General features: G+C 41.4%; 1 protein-coding gene across 1 annotated transcript in view; it reads right to left on the bottom strand.

Annotated features, from left to right (window-relative positions):
• The window catches only part of stxbp6 (syntaxin binding protein 6 (amisyn)), a 77,254-nt gene that overhangs the window by 9,707 nt on the left and 51,346 nt on the right, over positions 1-16,201 (bottom strand). Inside the window, exons 3-4 of the mRNA XM_051723275.1 lie at positions 4,914-5,044; positions 4,621-4,786 (exon numbers count right to left, since the gene is read on the bottom strand). Coding sequence (XP_051579235.1) covers positions 4,621-4,786; positions 4,914-5,044 — 297 coding nt within the window. The remainder of the gene's footprint in view (positions 1-4,620; positions 4,787-4,913; positions 5,045-16,201) is intronic.

The raw sequence follows: 16,201 nt of genomic DNA, 5'->3' as shown, positions 1-16,201 counted from the left end.
AAAGGTCAACACCATAATTTATTTATGCAGCAATGTATGCAGGTACCAGCATCACTGCTAAATTACAGCAGTACAGTAGGTTCACAGTTAATCTTGTAACTTCGTTTACATATTTATTGTAAATATACATTATATCTGCTGTAATTCTACTGTAGCTCAGCTGTACAAACGTGTAATTCTACAGTACCAGTATGTGTTTTTACAGTACAATTGTAATAATTGATTTACAGTACTCTGTTGTTTATTTACAGACTTACTGGCAACTAATTCCCAGTAAAGTACAGTACATTTTACAATACATTTCTAAGTGTGTGTGCAATACATATGCATCATGCATGGAAGGCTACAAGTTCCTTGAAAAATGTTAAGCTATTTGAAAATGTATAAAATCTCATTATCTAGGGCAAATATATTGTTGTTTTTAAATAATATTTTATCTGCATTTGAATTTGTTAATTTCACTGCAAAAAACATTTTGTGAATGTTTGCCTCTTTTCATAAATAACAATGCCTGGTGTATCAGTTTTTTAGAGGGCCGTTGGATTCTCACATTTGAGAACCTCTGGATTTTGATTAGCCTACATTATTCTCAGTTCTTTACGCGATGAGTAGCATATAGTTCATTCCCTCATTAAAGAGGCCAAGCGCACAGTTTTGTCTACCTGATAATTTTGTCCCAGAGTCTACCTGATAATATCTATACCAGAGTCTACCTGATGGCATCTGTGCCAGAGTCTACCTGATGGCATCTGTGCCAGAGTCTACCTGATGGCATCTGTGCCAGAGTCTACCTGATGGCATCTGTGCCAGAGTCTACCTGATAACATCTATACCAGAGTCTACCTGATGGCATCTGTGCCAGAGTCTACCTGATGGCATCTGTGCCAGAGTCTACCTGATGGCATCTGTGCCAGTGTCTTCCTGATGGCATCTGCGCCAGAGTCTACCTGATGGCATCTGTGCCAGAGTCTACCTGATGGCATCTGTCCCACTGTCTTCCTGATGGCATCTGTGCAAGAGTCTTTCTGATGGCATCTGTGCCAGAGTCTTCCTGGTGACATCTATGCCAGATTCTACCTAATGGCATGTGTCCAAGAGTCTACCCGATGGGGTCTATGCCAGAGTCTACCCGATGGCATCTGTCCCACAGTCTACCCGATGGCATCTGTCCCAGAGTCCACCCGATGGCATCTTCCGCAGAGTCCACCTGATGGCATCTGCCCCAGAGTCTTCCTGATGGCATCTGCGCCAGAGAATTCCTGATGGCATCTGCGCCAGAGTCTTCCTGATGGCATCTGTCCCACAGTCTACCTGATGGCATCTGCGCCAGAGTCTACCTGATGGCATCTGCGCCAGAGTCTTCCTGATGGCATCTGCGCCAGTGTCTTCCTGATGGCATCTGCGCCAGTGTCTTCCTGATGGCATCTGCATGAGAGTCTACCTGATGGCATCTGCGCCAGAGTCTACCTGATGGCATCTGTCCCACAGTCTACCTGAAGGCATCTGCACCACAGTCTTCCTGATGGCATCTGTTCCAGTCTACCAGATGGCATCTGCGCCAGATTCTACCTAATGGCATGTGTCCAAGAGTCTGCCTGATGGGGTCTATGCCAGAGTCTACCTGATGGCATCTGTCCCACAGTCTACCCGATGGCATCTGTCCCAGAGTCCACCCGATGGCATCTTCCGCAGAGTCCACCCGATGGCGTCTTCCGCAGAGTCCACCCGATGGCATCTGTCCGCAGAGTCTACCTGATGACGTCTATGCCAGAGTCTACCTGATGACGTCTATGCCAGAGTCTACCTGATGACATCTGTGCCAGAGTCTACCTGATGACATCTGTGCCAGAGTCTACCTGATGACATCTGTGCCAGAGTCTACCTGATGACATCTGTGCCAGAGTCTACCTGTTGACATTTGTGCCAATGTCTCTCTGATGACATCTGTGCCAGAGTCTACCTGATGGCATAAGTACCAGAGTCTATCTGATGGCATCTGTCCTGCCAGAGCCTACCTGTTGACATTTGTGCCAATGTCTCTCTGATGGCACCTGTGCTTGAGCCTACCCGATGGCATTTGTGCCACAGTCTATCTGATGGCATCTGTCCTGCCAGAGCCTACCTGATGGCATTTGTGCCACAGTCTATCTGATGGCATCTGTCCTGCCAGAGTCTACCTGCTGGCATCTCTCCCAGAGTCTAACAGAATACATCTGTGCCAGAGTCTACCTGATGGCATCTGTGCCAGAGTCTACCTAATGGCATCAGGTATACATATGTACAGTTATTGAATGCGACCCAGTGTTTTGAGTAGTTTGTCACATACATTTGTGGTGTCTACTGATCACTCTAAATTTTTGATTCTGTCTTCATAGATTTGGTAAAGGGAATTTATAAATAACAATTTTGATCAAACTTGAATCAAGTTGTCTTTTCCTCCATTATCATCCACACATGTGGTGAAATCCCCCACGGCTTTTGTCTCACACCTGAGCAGCTTCATGGTATTTGTTTTGCACTGGTGTGAGACTTACACCGGAGGGGCCAGAGGGACTCGCTATTCTTCAGCAGTACTGGATTCATCTCACTGCTCTCATGGTTAATTACAGTGCATTCAGAAAGTATTCAGACCCCTTCATTTTTTTCACATTTTATTGTTGCAGCCTTATGCTAAAATGCTTTAAATTATTATTATTTTCACATCAATCTACACTACATACCCCATAATGACAAAGCAAAAACCAGATTTATGATAACTTTTCAAATTTATCAAAAAGAAAAAACTGAAATATCACATTGACAGTATTCAGATTCTTTGCTATGACACTTGACATTTAGCTCAGGTGCATCCCATTTCTCTGGATGATCTTTGAGATGTCTTAAAATACTGTAAAGTATGATTCAGGAAATTAGCCGTTTCCATTACCAAAACATTCATAAACTAATATATTTCTTTCAGTCAGTAAAAGCCTCACAATCAAGTGTACTAATGTTTATTCAGCTTTAAATGGATCAGTCTACTGTGTCCTGCCAGCCAACAGGATCTGAGCATGTGACCCTACAGGAACCTCTGCTCTGCTTCAGTTAGTGAGTCAGAGCCCGACTCAAAGAATAAAGTCAAGAAGTAACACTAAAAGCTGTTATTTATAAAGTGGGAGGAAGGTTACTGAAGAATAACTGGCAGGGAGGAGGAGGAGAAAGGGTACACCTTTTACCAGTGAAACTCTAAAATAAGGTGAGTATCAGAGTATTCAGGCTACAAGAAAAGTCCTCCAGACATTAATAATGTTAACTTAAAGGTAATTAGATTAGATACTTCGAACAAAGATTTACACAAACACAGAAGTCATGTAAAAGTCACACAGAACTACACAGAAGTCATCACAAAATCACAAAAAACCTCATGTTCTTTTTCAATTAAAGCTAATTCAAACAAATACTTAAAATGAGGACGATACACTTATATTATTTGAGTGATTTAATTGCAGACAGAACAGTTTTTGTGGACATTTTAATGTTTTTGTTAGGGCTCAATCGATAAATGTTTAAATCAAATTAATTACATAATTTGCCAATTTAATTAATCTAAATAATCGCAATCAATTGCATAAATCAATAGTTATTGAGAAAGGCCCACAAATAAATATTTAGTTTATAATAATTAAAATAATTATACATTTTATATAATATATAATAAATATTACGATTCAGAAAATTATAATACATTACATCAAATACTTTTATTGTGGCAGCAGTCTAGTAAAGCATTTAGACAATACAAAAAGTTGCTTTAAAAGACAAAATATTGTTTATTATATTTCCATATCTTTGAACATAACCCTATCATTGGCCTACTTCCGTCTGTACTATTTTAAATTGTCGATGCATGTACTCGTGCGTCAGACGGACGCTTTTGGAGCATCTCACTTTGGTCACTTTACGTCTCACTAGATTTCAGTGGTTCTAGTCATAAGCGCTGTGTTTTTAGGACGCTGTGTGAAGTTAAACGTAGTTTGAAATGTTGAAAAACGCACCTCAAGATCCCTGAATTCAATTGTGCTCAGTCCAGCTGTCTTTGAGCGCAAGAGCACACCATCTGTTGAAGGCTGTGCTGCATGTTGCTCTCGTTGGTTTGACGAGGTGTGTTGACTGTACAGTTGGAGTTGCGCTGACTGCCCCCCTACTGCCACATATTCGCAAAAACATCAAGGTGGCACATCATGCTTGAATTACTCAGTAGATAGGAACAGCCCTACCTCACGGAATTTACATAAGATTCTGGGGCATTATTAACTAGTTGATATTTTGGTTCCTTCATACTGTCTTCCTGATGAATTCCAAACTGAGAGAGGAGTGGGGTGTATAATCAGCTATAATGTTCCTTGCCATCCATTTTAACAAGCATGGATCATTTTTATTGACTTTTCAGTCCAGAGTTTTCATACCAGACTATAAACATAAAAAACACTCGCTAAAGTATCATACTGATTGTGCTAATTAAATCAGAATAGAAAATGCAGTAGAATAATGTGTTGGAGCTGTAGTATTCATTGTTATAAAGCAACAAAACAGACTGCAATTGTAGTAAATGAGAGGGTATGTCAGAATGGGTTTCCTCACCTCCCAGCATTTTGGAGTGGCAGTTGACAAACTCTGGTTTTCTGTCGGGGATGTACCTCTGGCAGGTGTGATTGAGAATCTGGACAAATATGCACTTTTCTCCAGCAGAACCTGCTGTCCACTGGTCACATCCATTCACAAACGTCAAGTCAAACTCTGGACAATCCTAAATGTTGCAGGAAGAAGGAAAGGAGTCAAAGATCAATAATATCATTAATCAAACAGTTCTCTGGCATCTGCTGTAGAGACAGTGGAAATGAAGAAAGAGCCAGGGGAACATCTCATGTACTCACCCGGATGGAGTCAATGCCGTTGACCTGTCGCAGCTGGCCGATAGTCCACTGTGATCTTCTAACAAAAGATGACGAACCATGAAACTGCTTGACTTTAGTGATTAAAACCTGTGCTGGTTTCTTATTGGTCACTGAAATTAAAGGGAAAATGAAAAAAAAAATAATAATAATAATTTCAACATGATACAGCAAGAAATAATATTAAGAGATATGGATTACATTGGTGTGGTAGCAGTGTAATTGTTAAAGTTCTGAGCTGCCAAATAATAGCCAAATTCCTAGTGAAGAACTACACACAGTTACCATTGAAATGTAGATCACGGCCGAACAAAGAAAAGAAAAAAGTGACATTGTGTCACAAGCATTGTGAACGACAAAAAATCAAGTCTGTCTCCCCACACTCTCAAACTACTTATATATTTGTATGTATCAGAGTATTTTGCAATATACTTCTATCATTTGTTTCCATACTAATAAATGAATAATTTGATGCTCATTCCTGATTTAATTATGTCATTTGAGAAAGTAAATCTGGCTTTACCTACTCTCAAGTTGCACGGATTAGGTTGGACAAAGATAAAGAAGAGAAATCCAGTAACATTTGTGGAAAAACCTTATTTAAATGTTAATTTAAGGTTAAAGGTGCACTCAGTAATTCTAATCCAATACACTTTTTGTCTATTTCTGCAAATATCTCCTCGCAGTCTGCTAGCTGTCCATTCTGTGGGTGGGCTGAAAAAAAATCTAGTATTTGTATACAGCCCTGGCTCTGTAAATGGGACAAAAACAAAGTGGATCAGACCGATCCACACAACACTACTCCAGCCAAACAGCAGGGGGTGGTTCTTGCGCGTGCACAGGAGGGGGGGTGGGGGCAGAGCGAGAGGAGATGAGCGATGGCAAATCTTGCTGATGCAAACTTTCTAAACTCCAAGGAGGCCAACAGGCCAAGAGAAAAAGGTCAGACGAATATAAACTAAAAAAAGAAGGATTATGATAAGTCGAGGGCTAGGAGGTGAGGCTTTTCAGAGACCTCCAAGAGGTAAAAGGCTTGAAGACAGATGCAGAAGTTGCTCTTTTTCTTCTCAATAGGTGGGTAACATAAATTTTACTATGTTTCACAGAACCCATATATGCTGTTGTTGTGATGTTAGATTTAGTAGCAGGAGAGTTGTGAGTGTCTGGAGCTGGTGTGCTGGTCTTGTGTGCATGAATTTGGGGGGCGGAGCTTCCAAAGGAGCACTGAAGGGAGGGGTGTGTTTGTTTTGGCAGCTGAGTTCGAATATCAACAGTGTTTCTCAGGAATCGCTGAGTGCACCTTTAACTTTAAAATGTCCTTTTTTTTTTAACACAAGTGTTGCTGGATTTCTCAGCTTCATCTTAATTACATAATTTGCAAGGCTTCATGTGATGAGAAGTTCCTAAAAAAGGGATGTACACAGTCATATCTTGTACACTTGTCATTAACAGTACTTATTTGCTTCAAAACCAAAGTCTGAAATGCTGTAGAGAAAATGAATAGGAAAAACACTTCTGGAACAAAGGCTGCTGACAAAGTAGGCGTTTACCATTGTACTTTATTATAGTATATCTATACTTTAGTATACAGGATTTATACTGGGATTTTGGAGGTTGGGGAACCCAAAAATCGGGTGGTGATTCTGGTGTCCTAAGCAAAATATGACATCTCTCTCTGTAGGACATCAGCAGTCTCAAGCACTCTCTTCTCTGTATCAAAGGCTACTGTATACAGATCACACCACACCCATCTCTCTTGGGTATCCAGCACACAGCAAACTGTTTGTTCAGGCCTCAGTGTACAACACTCCCTTTCCATCCTCTGCCTCTCCCTCAGCCTCTCTGTAAATTTGTGTGAAGTTAGTCATGTCAATAATTGCTTTTACACATACAGCCTTTTCAGAAAATAAGCTGCATTTTGTCTGTTTAGAGGTCACATGTGAAAATGTCCCATTTTTAAAATACATAAAGTACAATAGCTCTGAGAATTTCCCTGAATGAGAAGTTGTAGCATTACCTGAAAAGTTCGGTTTTGATGCTGTGTGTGAACAAAGCCGTAAGATTAACGGTACAAGGATCCAGGATGCACTAACATAAGAAGTTTGCTTTTGGCCAATTACTAGTCAAATTGGACAGAGTGAAATGATTCCATCTACTCGGAGGATATCAAACATGTTTGATATTTTAGAGCTGGCTATAGAGGAAATCTCATAGTGTATGACAACTCGATGGCGATCGACAGCATGAAGCAATATAACTGGAACGTGAAGAAATGGAGATGTTGAACAATCACTCAAAGTGGAACTTAACTTTTAATGCACACACACTACCAATTTCTACCCAAATGTGTTTGGCCCGTTTCATTTGCGACTTAAAGCAAAGTAGCAGCAACAACATGCAGCACCCCCGTACATCCATGTTTATTTAATCTGTCATGCATTTCCTAGAACAGGGACAACACTGTTTCCATGTGAGTCTGTGAATGGATTGGATCAATTTGACAGCCGGACTGATCCTCAGTCGTTTTGTGTTTGTCGGTGAGAGTATGATATGGAGTATTTTTAGATTCTGTTTAGATTTTAGAAGATGTGTAGTATAATCAAGGTTTACTCTCTTCATCCAAGTGGATGAAGAAGTTTGTTGACTGATAAAACAACTGCATCTCAGAGTTCAATGGCATTTTGGTGCTGATGTGTGAATGGAAGCAAAACAGAAAAAAATATGGAAAGCTGTTGCAAGTGTGAATAGCAGATGTGGTACATTTACCAGTAAAGGCAATCCAACAATTTTACTGCAATTTACATTTACATTTAGTCATTTAGCAGATGCATTTATCCAAAGTGACTTACAAATGAGAAACATAGCACGCAATTTGTAATACGAAGTTTAACAACATCTTCAGTATAGGACTGCTAAGTTCTTACAGTGGCTGGAGTAGTAAAGATGCTAGCACAGAAGAAAGAGACAGACAAGAATTTAAAAAAATATATATATATTTAATGGGTTTCATGTGTGAAAGTGGCTGATGTCATCTATGACCCATCACCAGAGCTCACCAATGATCCAGGCTCTTCTTTATGAAACTGAATATTGCACAATAGTTTAGAGCTATATTCTGTAGTCTAGAAGTTAATCATTGAGCTAGTTTACATGGGCACTAGAAAGTTGTTTATTGCGAGAAAGCTGCTTAACACCCTGTCTACACTGGGCGCATTCGTTGATGCTACATAGCGTGCCGCAACGGCTTGAGTGTCTACACTGGACACATTGACACGAACATTCTAAACCGCTTATTTGTGTTGTTGGCAGTAGTAGCACCAGCGTGTGCAGTGTAAAATGGAACAGGACACCCGTTTACTGTCGCATCGCAACAGACACTTCCAGTGTAGACAGCATCATTGATTATAATGGGGTTCTACTGCTTTTGATGCGCCGCTCCACCCACATATAGTGTAGACAGGGTGTACACTCGAATGTTTACATGCACTGTGTTCACGGCTTTCTCTTTAGTCCCGTATAATGTTGTTCGGTCAGTAAGCAGCTTTCTCTACAGCAACGCAAATTCCCTGCGATGCTTGTATGCATAAGCATGACATCTGAGGAAGACTTAGCTATTTTTTTTTCTCTGTTGCTTGGCTTTCTTTCCAAATATTACACAGTTGTTTCAGTGTTGTACTTAACTTTCTATCTTGACCTGTAGCAGAATTGTGCTTCAATAGTGGGGGTTCCCTCCAATGTCAAACTCAGGGATTCCCCCAATGTAGTTTAGCACATATACACAGACTTGAGACACAGCAGTCGATATTTTAAATATTAGAATTACTGAGTGCACCTTTAACCTTAAATTAACATTTAAATAAGGTTTTTCCACAAATGTTACTGGATATTTTAAAAGTGTGAATAAATTGGTATAGTCTATAGTGTGTGTTATTTTCTCTTTTCCCTCTGATATGATGTAGGGCTCCATCCTATGACATCTGTTTTTCAGTCTGTTCCACGTACACGCGCACTCTTCAAAAACCTGTAAGAATGCTGCTTATCTCATTTACATGATGTTGTAGAACGCCGCTTCCTCCAAAAACCCTGGAATACATCATTTTCTTAAGTGCATGTAGATGGGGTCAGTGATTCAGCCACCTTTATGTACTGACTACTGAAAAATCTGGAAATGTTACCAATTGAAATTATACAAACTCCAAGCATGCACATAAAAAAAATAAATAAATAAAAAAACGTGAAGATTTAAAAAAACGTTAATATTCAAAGACAACTATGAAAAAGTTGTTTGAAGGTTAATTTTCTCAAAAAATTTAAACACTGTGGCTCTGTGGCACTATAAGAATTCCTCAGTTTGTTTGAGTGACCCATCTAGCCTGACACAATGTTGAATCAGAACCAATGACTTGACTTTGGGGCAGTAATCCAGTCATTTTAATCAATAAATAGGTGATGCCAGTCTTAATCTCTATCATTTAAAAAGAAAAATAGATTTGAAAAAAAAAAAATCAAATCAAATCACTTTGCCAAAAGAAACAAAGTGCTCAGCAATGAAGAAACTTGACGATCACTAGAAGTGTGGGGAAAGTTTACAGTAAAGTAATGCCATGCACTTTCATCTCAAGACAGGGTGCAAAGTATTATGGTATTTCATTTATGATCAATCCTAGACTTTTTGGTATTCGATATAGAAGCAATGAACTTTTATATTTGTGTTGAGGGGAACATTACTGTGGCATAGCAAAGCAAATATAATGTGCCCTATCTGCATTCAACTCAAATCAAGCATGAACCGCAGGATTATGTGGTGTTAGTGTTGCACAGTGGAAAAGTTGATGTGAAATGTAGCTGAAATGCCTTACTGTACTGTCAAAAAGAACGTATGCACGACATATACACAACACATAATAAAATGTATAATAAGGGCAAAGTCATGGGGAAAATAATCTCTATAGACTAACAAAGACATCACTAATCTGACAGTTCCATCCAGGAAATGAAAAAAAGTGTATCATGTCCATACTTACTAACGTATAACTCAAATACACAGATGAAGTCCAGAACTTAACAGGAACTAATGCTTAAAATTGACTTAAAGTACAACAGAGGTGTGTCACTTTTTTCTGACATCACAGGAAGCACAAAAATACAGTGAAAAGTCCACTATATCCCCAACACCATGTGTCAGTGTTAAAGCAGTCAACAGTGGCTTATGAAGCACTCTCTAGACTGCTTTAACCCCCGGAGTGTATCTATCCTACTTTCAGGCTTGCCTTCCTACAACCATTATATAGTGACCACAATCACATGGTACAAAAATAGAGGACTTTAGAGTCAATACAACAAATAGAGATACCAAAAATGAATCTCGAAAATGGATTTTCTAGTTTCAAGTACCCTTAACCAGTTCATCAACACAAATCTGCCTCTGGTAATGCTGTTCAAACCTCTTGTATGCCTGCATCATCTTGGTCCTAGGATGGACTACACAGTGAATAAACTGCAATCAACCGCAATCCAATCGAACAGCGAGTAACACTTACATTTAGTCATTTAGTTAGTCATCCAAAGCGACTGACAAATGAGGAACATAGCAAACAATTTGTCATCAATTTCTTCAGTATCGCACTGTTAAGTCCTCAAAGCAGCTGGAGTAGTGTAGAAGCTAGCGCAGAAGAAAGAGACAGAGACTTTAAGTGTTAGCGGAATAGATGCGTTTTCAGCTAGTTATTGAATGCTGATATGGTTTCAGCAGATCGTGTGGAGGTTAGAAGCTCATTCCACCACAGATGAACAGAGAAAGTGAATGATCATGAAATTAACTTTGTGCCTCTTTGTGATGGAACTACCAGGTGCCGCTCGTTCACTGACTGCAGAGAACGAGTTGGGACATAGACCTGGAAGAGTGAATTGAAGTAAGAGGGTGCTGTTCCACAGGATGTCCTGAAGGCCAGAGACAAAGCCTTGAATTTAATGTGGGCAACTACAGGTAGCAAGTGGAGTGAAACTGAGAGTGGGGTGACATGAGCCCTCTTTGGCTGATTGAAGACCAGACACGCTGCTGTGTTCTGGATCATCTGCACGTGCTAGCAGGAAGGCCAGCCAACAGAGCATTACAGTAGTCCAGTCTTGAGATGACCAGAGCTTGGACCAGAAGCTGTGTAGCATATTCAGACAGGAAAGGTCTGATTTTCCTGATGTTGTAAAGCGCGAACCTGCAAGACTGCATGGTTGATGAGACGACACTTCACTGATCGCTGCTTGCATCACTTCTCTTAAAATGGAATACATTCAGTAGACAAATAAAGTACAGCCAACTAAAGCCTTTATTAGACAAATAAAGGACAATTCATTATGCGCACTTCCACGGTCAATTCAGAATGGACTTCAAACACAATCATTAACCTTCCAGTTTAATCAATATTCTTTAGTTTAATCATTGCCCACCAACATCTACTTTACTCAATTAATACATGACTTGTACTACACATAGATCAATAATATTGGCATTACATTCATGCTTTAGAGCCATAGGGGAACTGGCTCCCCCAGCTGAGCCTGGTTTCCCCCAAGGTAATTTTTCTCCATTAAATAACATCTTATGGAGTTTTGTGTTCCTTGCCACAGTCGTCTTTGGTTTGCTCACTGAGGGCCTAAAGATAAAGATAAATAATATTTAAGAAATAATTTTTAATCACGTTTTTCAATGAAACTGCTCCGTGAGGGCTTTAAGATTTGAGACATAAGAGATACTACAGTATATTTTTCTGTAAAGCTGCTTTGAAAGGATAAGTTGTGAAAAGCACTATACAAATAAAAATTACTTGTACCATAGGTGTGTCATATAGGTTTGAAACAACATGGGGGTTAGTAAAAGAGAAGAACTGTAGATCCTGTTTGTTTCACATCTGTATACTTTCAATAGCAACACAAAGCGGTTTAAGCAGGAAACATGAGAATACAAACCCCTCAAACTACACAAACAACAGTCAGTCAACCAGGTCAAATCATTTCTAGGTCAATAAGACTAGGTGGATGGCTTAAGAGTCTAGAAATAATATATTTTTCTTGAGATTGGGAAATGTTATCCATACTGGTCAGGGGTGGTTCTAGGGTCAGTGGATATCCAGGGCTTAGCCCAGCATCTGTGTATGTGTTTGGGGACATCCTTTGATGAAATATTGGACACACTTGAAAATGAATGTTGAAAAGTTAAATCAGCAGGAAGTCATTTGTATTGAGTAAACACTGTATTAAATACAGTGCATTCAGAAAGTATTCAGACCCCTTCATTTTTTCACATTTTGTTATGTTGCAGCCTTATGCTAAAATGCTTTAACTAAAAAAAAAATTCACATCAATCTACACTCCATACCCCATAATAACAAAGGAAAAACCAGATTTTTGATAAGTTTGCAAATGTATTAAAAAAGAAAAAAAAAACTGAAATATCACATTGACATAAGTATTCAGACCCTTAACTCAGTACTTAGTTGAAGCACCTTTAGCAGCGATTACAGCCTCAAGTCTTTTGGGTATGATGCAACAAGCTTTGCCCACCTGCATTTGAGGATTTTCTGCCATTCTTCTCTGCATATCCTCTCAAGCTCTATCAAGTTGGATGGGGACTGTTGGTGGATAGCCATTTTCAGGTCTCTCCAGAGATGTTCAATTGGGTTCAAGTACAGGCTCTGCCTGGGCCACTCAAGGACATTCACAGAGTTGCCCATAAGCCACTCTCGCATTGTCTTGGCTATGTGCTTAGGGTCATTGTTCTGTTGGAAGGTGAACCTTCAACCCAGTCTGAGGTCCTGACTGCTCTGGACCAGGTTTTCATTAAGGATATCTCTGTATTTTTCTGCATTTAGCTTTCCTTCATCCCTGACCAGTCCCACAGTCCCTGCTGCTGAAAAACATCCCCACAGCATGATGCTACCACCACCATGCTTCACCGCTGGGAAGGTATTGGGCATGTGATGAGCGGTGCATGGTTTCCTCCAGACATGACACTTGGAATTGAGGCAAAACTGTTCAATCTTCTTTTTATCAGACCAGAGAATCTTGTTTCTCACAGTCTGAGAGTCCTTTAGGTGCTTTTTTATGTGTCTTGCACTGAGGAGAGGCTTCCGTTTGGCCCCTCAACCATAAAGCCCAGATCGGTGGAGTGTTGCAGTGATGGTTATCCTTCTGCAAGTTTCTCCCATCTCCACACATGATCTCTGGAGCTCAAACAGTGACCATCGGGATCTTGGTCACCTCTCTTACCAAGGCCCTTCTCCCCCGATTGCTCAGTTTGGCCGGGCAGCCAGCTCTAGGAAGAGTCCTGGTTGTTCCAAACTTCTTCCATTTAACAATTATGGAGGCCACTGTGCTCTTGGGAACCTTCAATGCAGCCGAAATTTTTTTGTAGCCTTCTGTGCCTCGACACAATCCTGTCTCTGAGCTCTGCAGACAGTTCCTTTGACCTCATGGCTTGGTTTTTGCTCTGATATGCATTTTCAGCTGTGAGACCTTATATAGACAGGTGTGTGCCTTTCCAAATCATATCCAATTAATTGAATTTGCCACAGGTGGACTCCAATCAAAGTGTAGAAACATCTCAAAGATGATCCAGAGAATATTCGATATTTCGGGGTCAAAAGCATAGCATTGAGGCCGTGGTTAGTTCCCGCCTCAACCATCCACTTATTTTGGGTAGTAATTGGCCGGCTTTTCCCGAATTGTTAAAGGAGTTGTGTGTGGATGGATCCTGAAATACAGTGGGACAGTGTGGGGTGTCTAATGCACTGACAGGGGAGGCAGAGCCGGGGCCGTCTATGTCAGCTCCGCGTCAGGATGACGTAAGGGAGGAGGAAGCCTCGGCTTCCCAGGCCCTTAGGGGAATTCACGCTGGGGATTTCCCTCTGGAGCAGACGCAAGACGAGACTCTTAAGCACGCGTTTGACCAAGTGAAACTAATTGATGGTCAACGTCTTCAGCCACACATTGCACTCACATATCCATATTTCTAAATTATAAACGATCGGTTGTATCGAGTGACGCAGGATGCTCAGACAAAAGAAGATACAACCCAGTTGTTAGTAATGTTGTTCCAGGTGGCTCATCATTGTCCAATGACAGGTCACTTGGGACAGGGGAAACCCCGGCTACGTTTCAGCATCTTATGGCAGGGTCCTCAGACCGCATGCTGCATATGCCGCTGCTTATTTGGATGATATCATTATTTACAGTAATGATTGGCAATGGCATATGCAGCATCTGAGGGCAGTTCTGAGGTCGCTGCGACGAGCACGGCTCACAGCAAACCCAAAGAAGTGCGCAATTGGACAGGTGGAGGTATGGTATCTGGGGTTCCACTTGGGTCACGGGCAGGTATGACCTCAAATTGATAACACCACAGCGATCGTGACCTGCCCAAGACTCGAGACCAAAAAGGAGGTGCGACAGTTTCTGGGGCTGGCCGACTACTATCGAAGGTTTGTGCCTAATTTTTCTGATGTCACCAGCCCGCTGACTGATCTCACTAAAAAGGGAGCCCCAGACAAGGTCCAGTGGACGGAGTCGTGCCAATAAGCTTTTACACAGGTAAAAGCTGCACTTTGTGGCGGGCCGCTTCTGCATTCCCCTGATTTCTGTATCCCTTTTGTTTTACAGATGGATGCATCGGACAGGGGCTGGGTGCTGTTCTGTCCCAAGAGGTGGAGGAGCGCCCGGTGCTGTACATTAGTCGATAGCTCTATATGAGAGAGATGAATTACAGCACCATAGAGAAGGAATGTTTGGCCATCAAGTTGGCGGTCCTCATTCTCTGCTACTATTTGTTGGGACGAGCATTCACCCTATGTTCGGACCACGCCCCACTCCAATGGCTCCACCGCATGAAGGATGCCAACACCCGGATCACCCGTTGGTATCTGGCACTCCAGCCATTTAAGTTTGAGGTGGTCCACAGAGGGCTCAGATGGCTGTTGTGGACTTCCTCTCCAGAAAAGGGAGGGAGTGGGCAGTCCGGACGGTTCCCCAGGCCTGAGTCGGGCGGTGGGGGTATGTGGAGGTGAGGGCGTGGTCGAGTGCCCATCTGGGGAGAGAGAAAGCGATAAGGACATCCACTTGAGATGAATTGTGACTAATTACTATATTCACAGTGAGAGTTGGGGGAGATAAAAAGATGGCCAGTTCACAGAGAGAGGAGAGTGAAAAAAGACTCAGACCAGGAGTCTTCGTGTCTGTCCCCACAGAGAGAGAGAGAGAGAGAGAGAGCCTTGTGTTGTGTGAAGCTGAAAAGCGGACTGTTTATTTGAGTGACGCTGAAAAGCCGTCTTATGTTTTGAAGTGAAGCTGTACAGTGATTGCGGGTTATTTGTGAATAAAATGTGAACTGTGGAAACCGGTTCCTGCTTCCTGCAGGTTTCTGTCCAACCCAAACCTTTGTTACACATGGCTACTAATATAATCTGCCAATTAACTCCAGATTTGTGCAAATGTGAATAAATATATTTGTTGTTGTAACACCTCTAGTGTTAATTTCACCAGGAAACTGCCGCGATAGTACAACGAGCAACGTAAAAATCATTTTGCAAAAATGTAGGTATAGAAATGTGATTCTATGAGACCAGGTTGCATTTGGGGTTAGAGAGTTAAAAAACCTTTAATTCAAAGTATGACGAATGATACCTCAAATTGTGTTTTTACTTTTCTAGATGATTTACACCTGGTGGATGATAAAATGGACAAAAAACCCTATAGACTCACTATCTATATATCAGAATATTATAGACCCCATTTCAGGTGATCCGATCACATGTGGTCAGGCGAGACACATCGCTGTTTACACCTGGTATTACAATGCATCTAAAAAATGCATCTTCTCTTTCCACCCGTGTTCGAATTTTGAGGGGTGTTCACCATATACACCGATGATCCAAAACATTATGACCACTCACGGGGGAAGCAAATAATGTTGATCATCTCCTAGCAAGGCAACATGTCAAGGTCTGGGTAGATTAGATGGTAAGCAAACAATCAGTTCTCGTTGTCAACGTGTTAAATGCAAGAGAAATGGGCAGGAGTAAAGACCTGAGCGACTTTGACAAGGGCCAAATTGTTATGGCCAGACGACTGGGTCAGAGCATCTCTGAAATGGCAAGGCTTGTGGGGTGCTCCTGGTCAGCAGTGGTGAGTACCTAGGAGGGACAAACCACAAACCGGTGACAGGGTGTTGGGCGCCCAAGGCTCATCGATGCGCGAGGCAACGAAGGCTATCCAGTCTGGTC

This window comes from Myxocyprinus asiaticus, chromosome 17, assembly GCF_019703515.2.
Source record: "Myxocyprinus asiaticus isolate MX2 ecotype Aquarium Trade chromosome 17, UBuf_Myxa_2, whole genome shotgun sequence".
NCBI lineage: Eukaryota > Metazoa > Chordata > Actinopteri > Cypriniformes > Catostomidae > Myxocyprinus > Myxocyprinus asiaticus.
The sequence above is the reverse complement of the archived record's forward strand: the minus strand, read 5'-3'. Positions and strand labels throughout refer to the sequence as shown.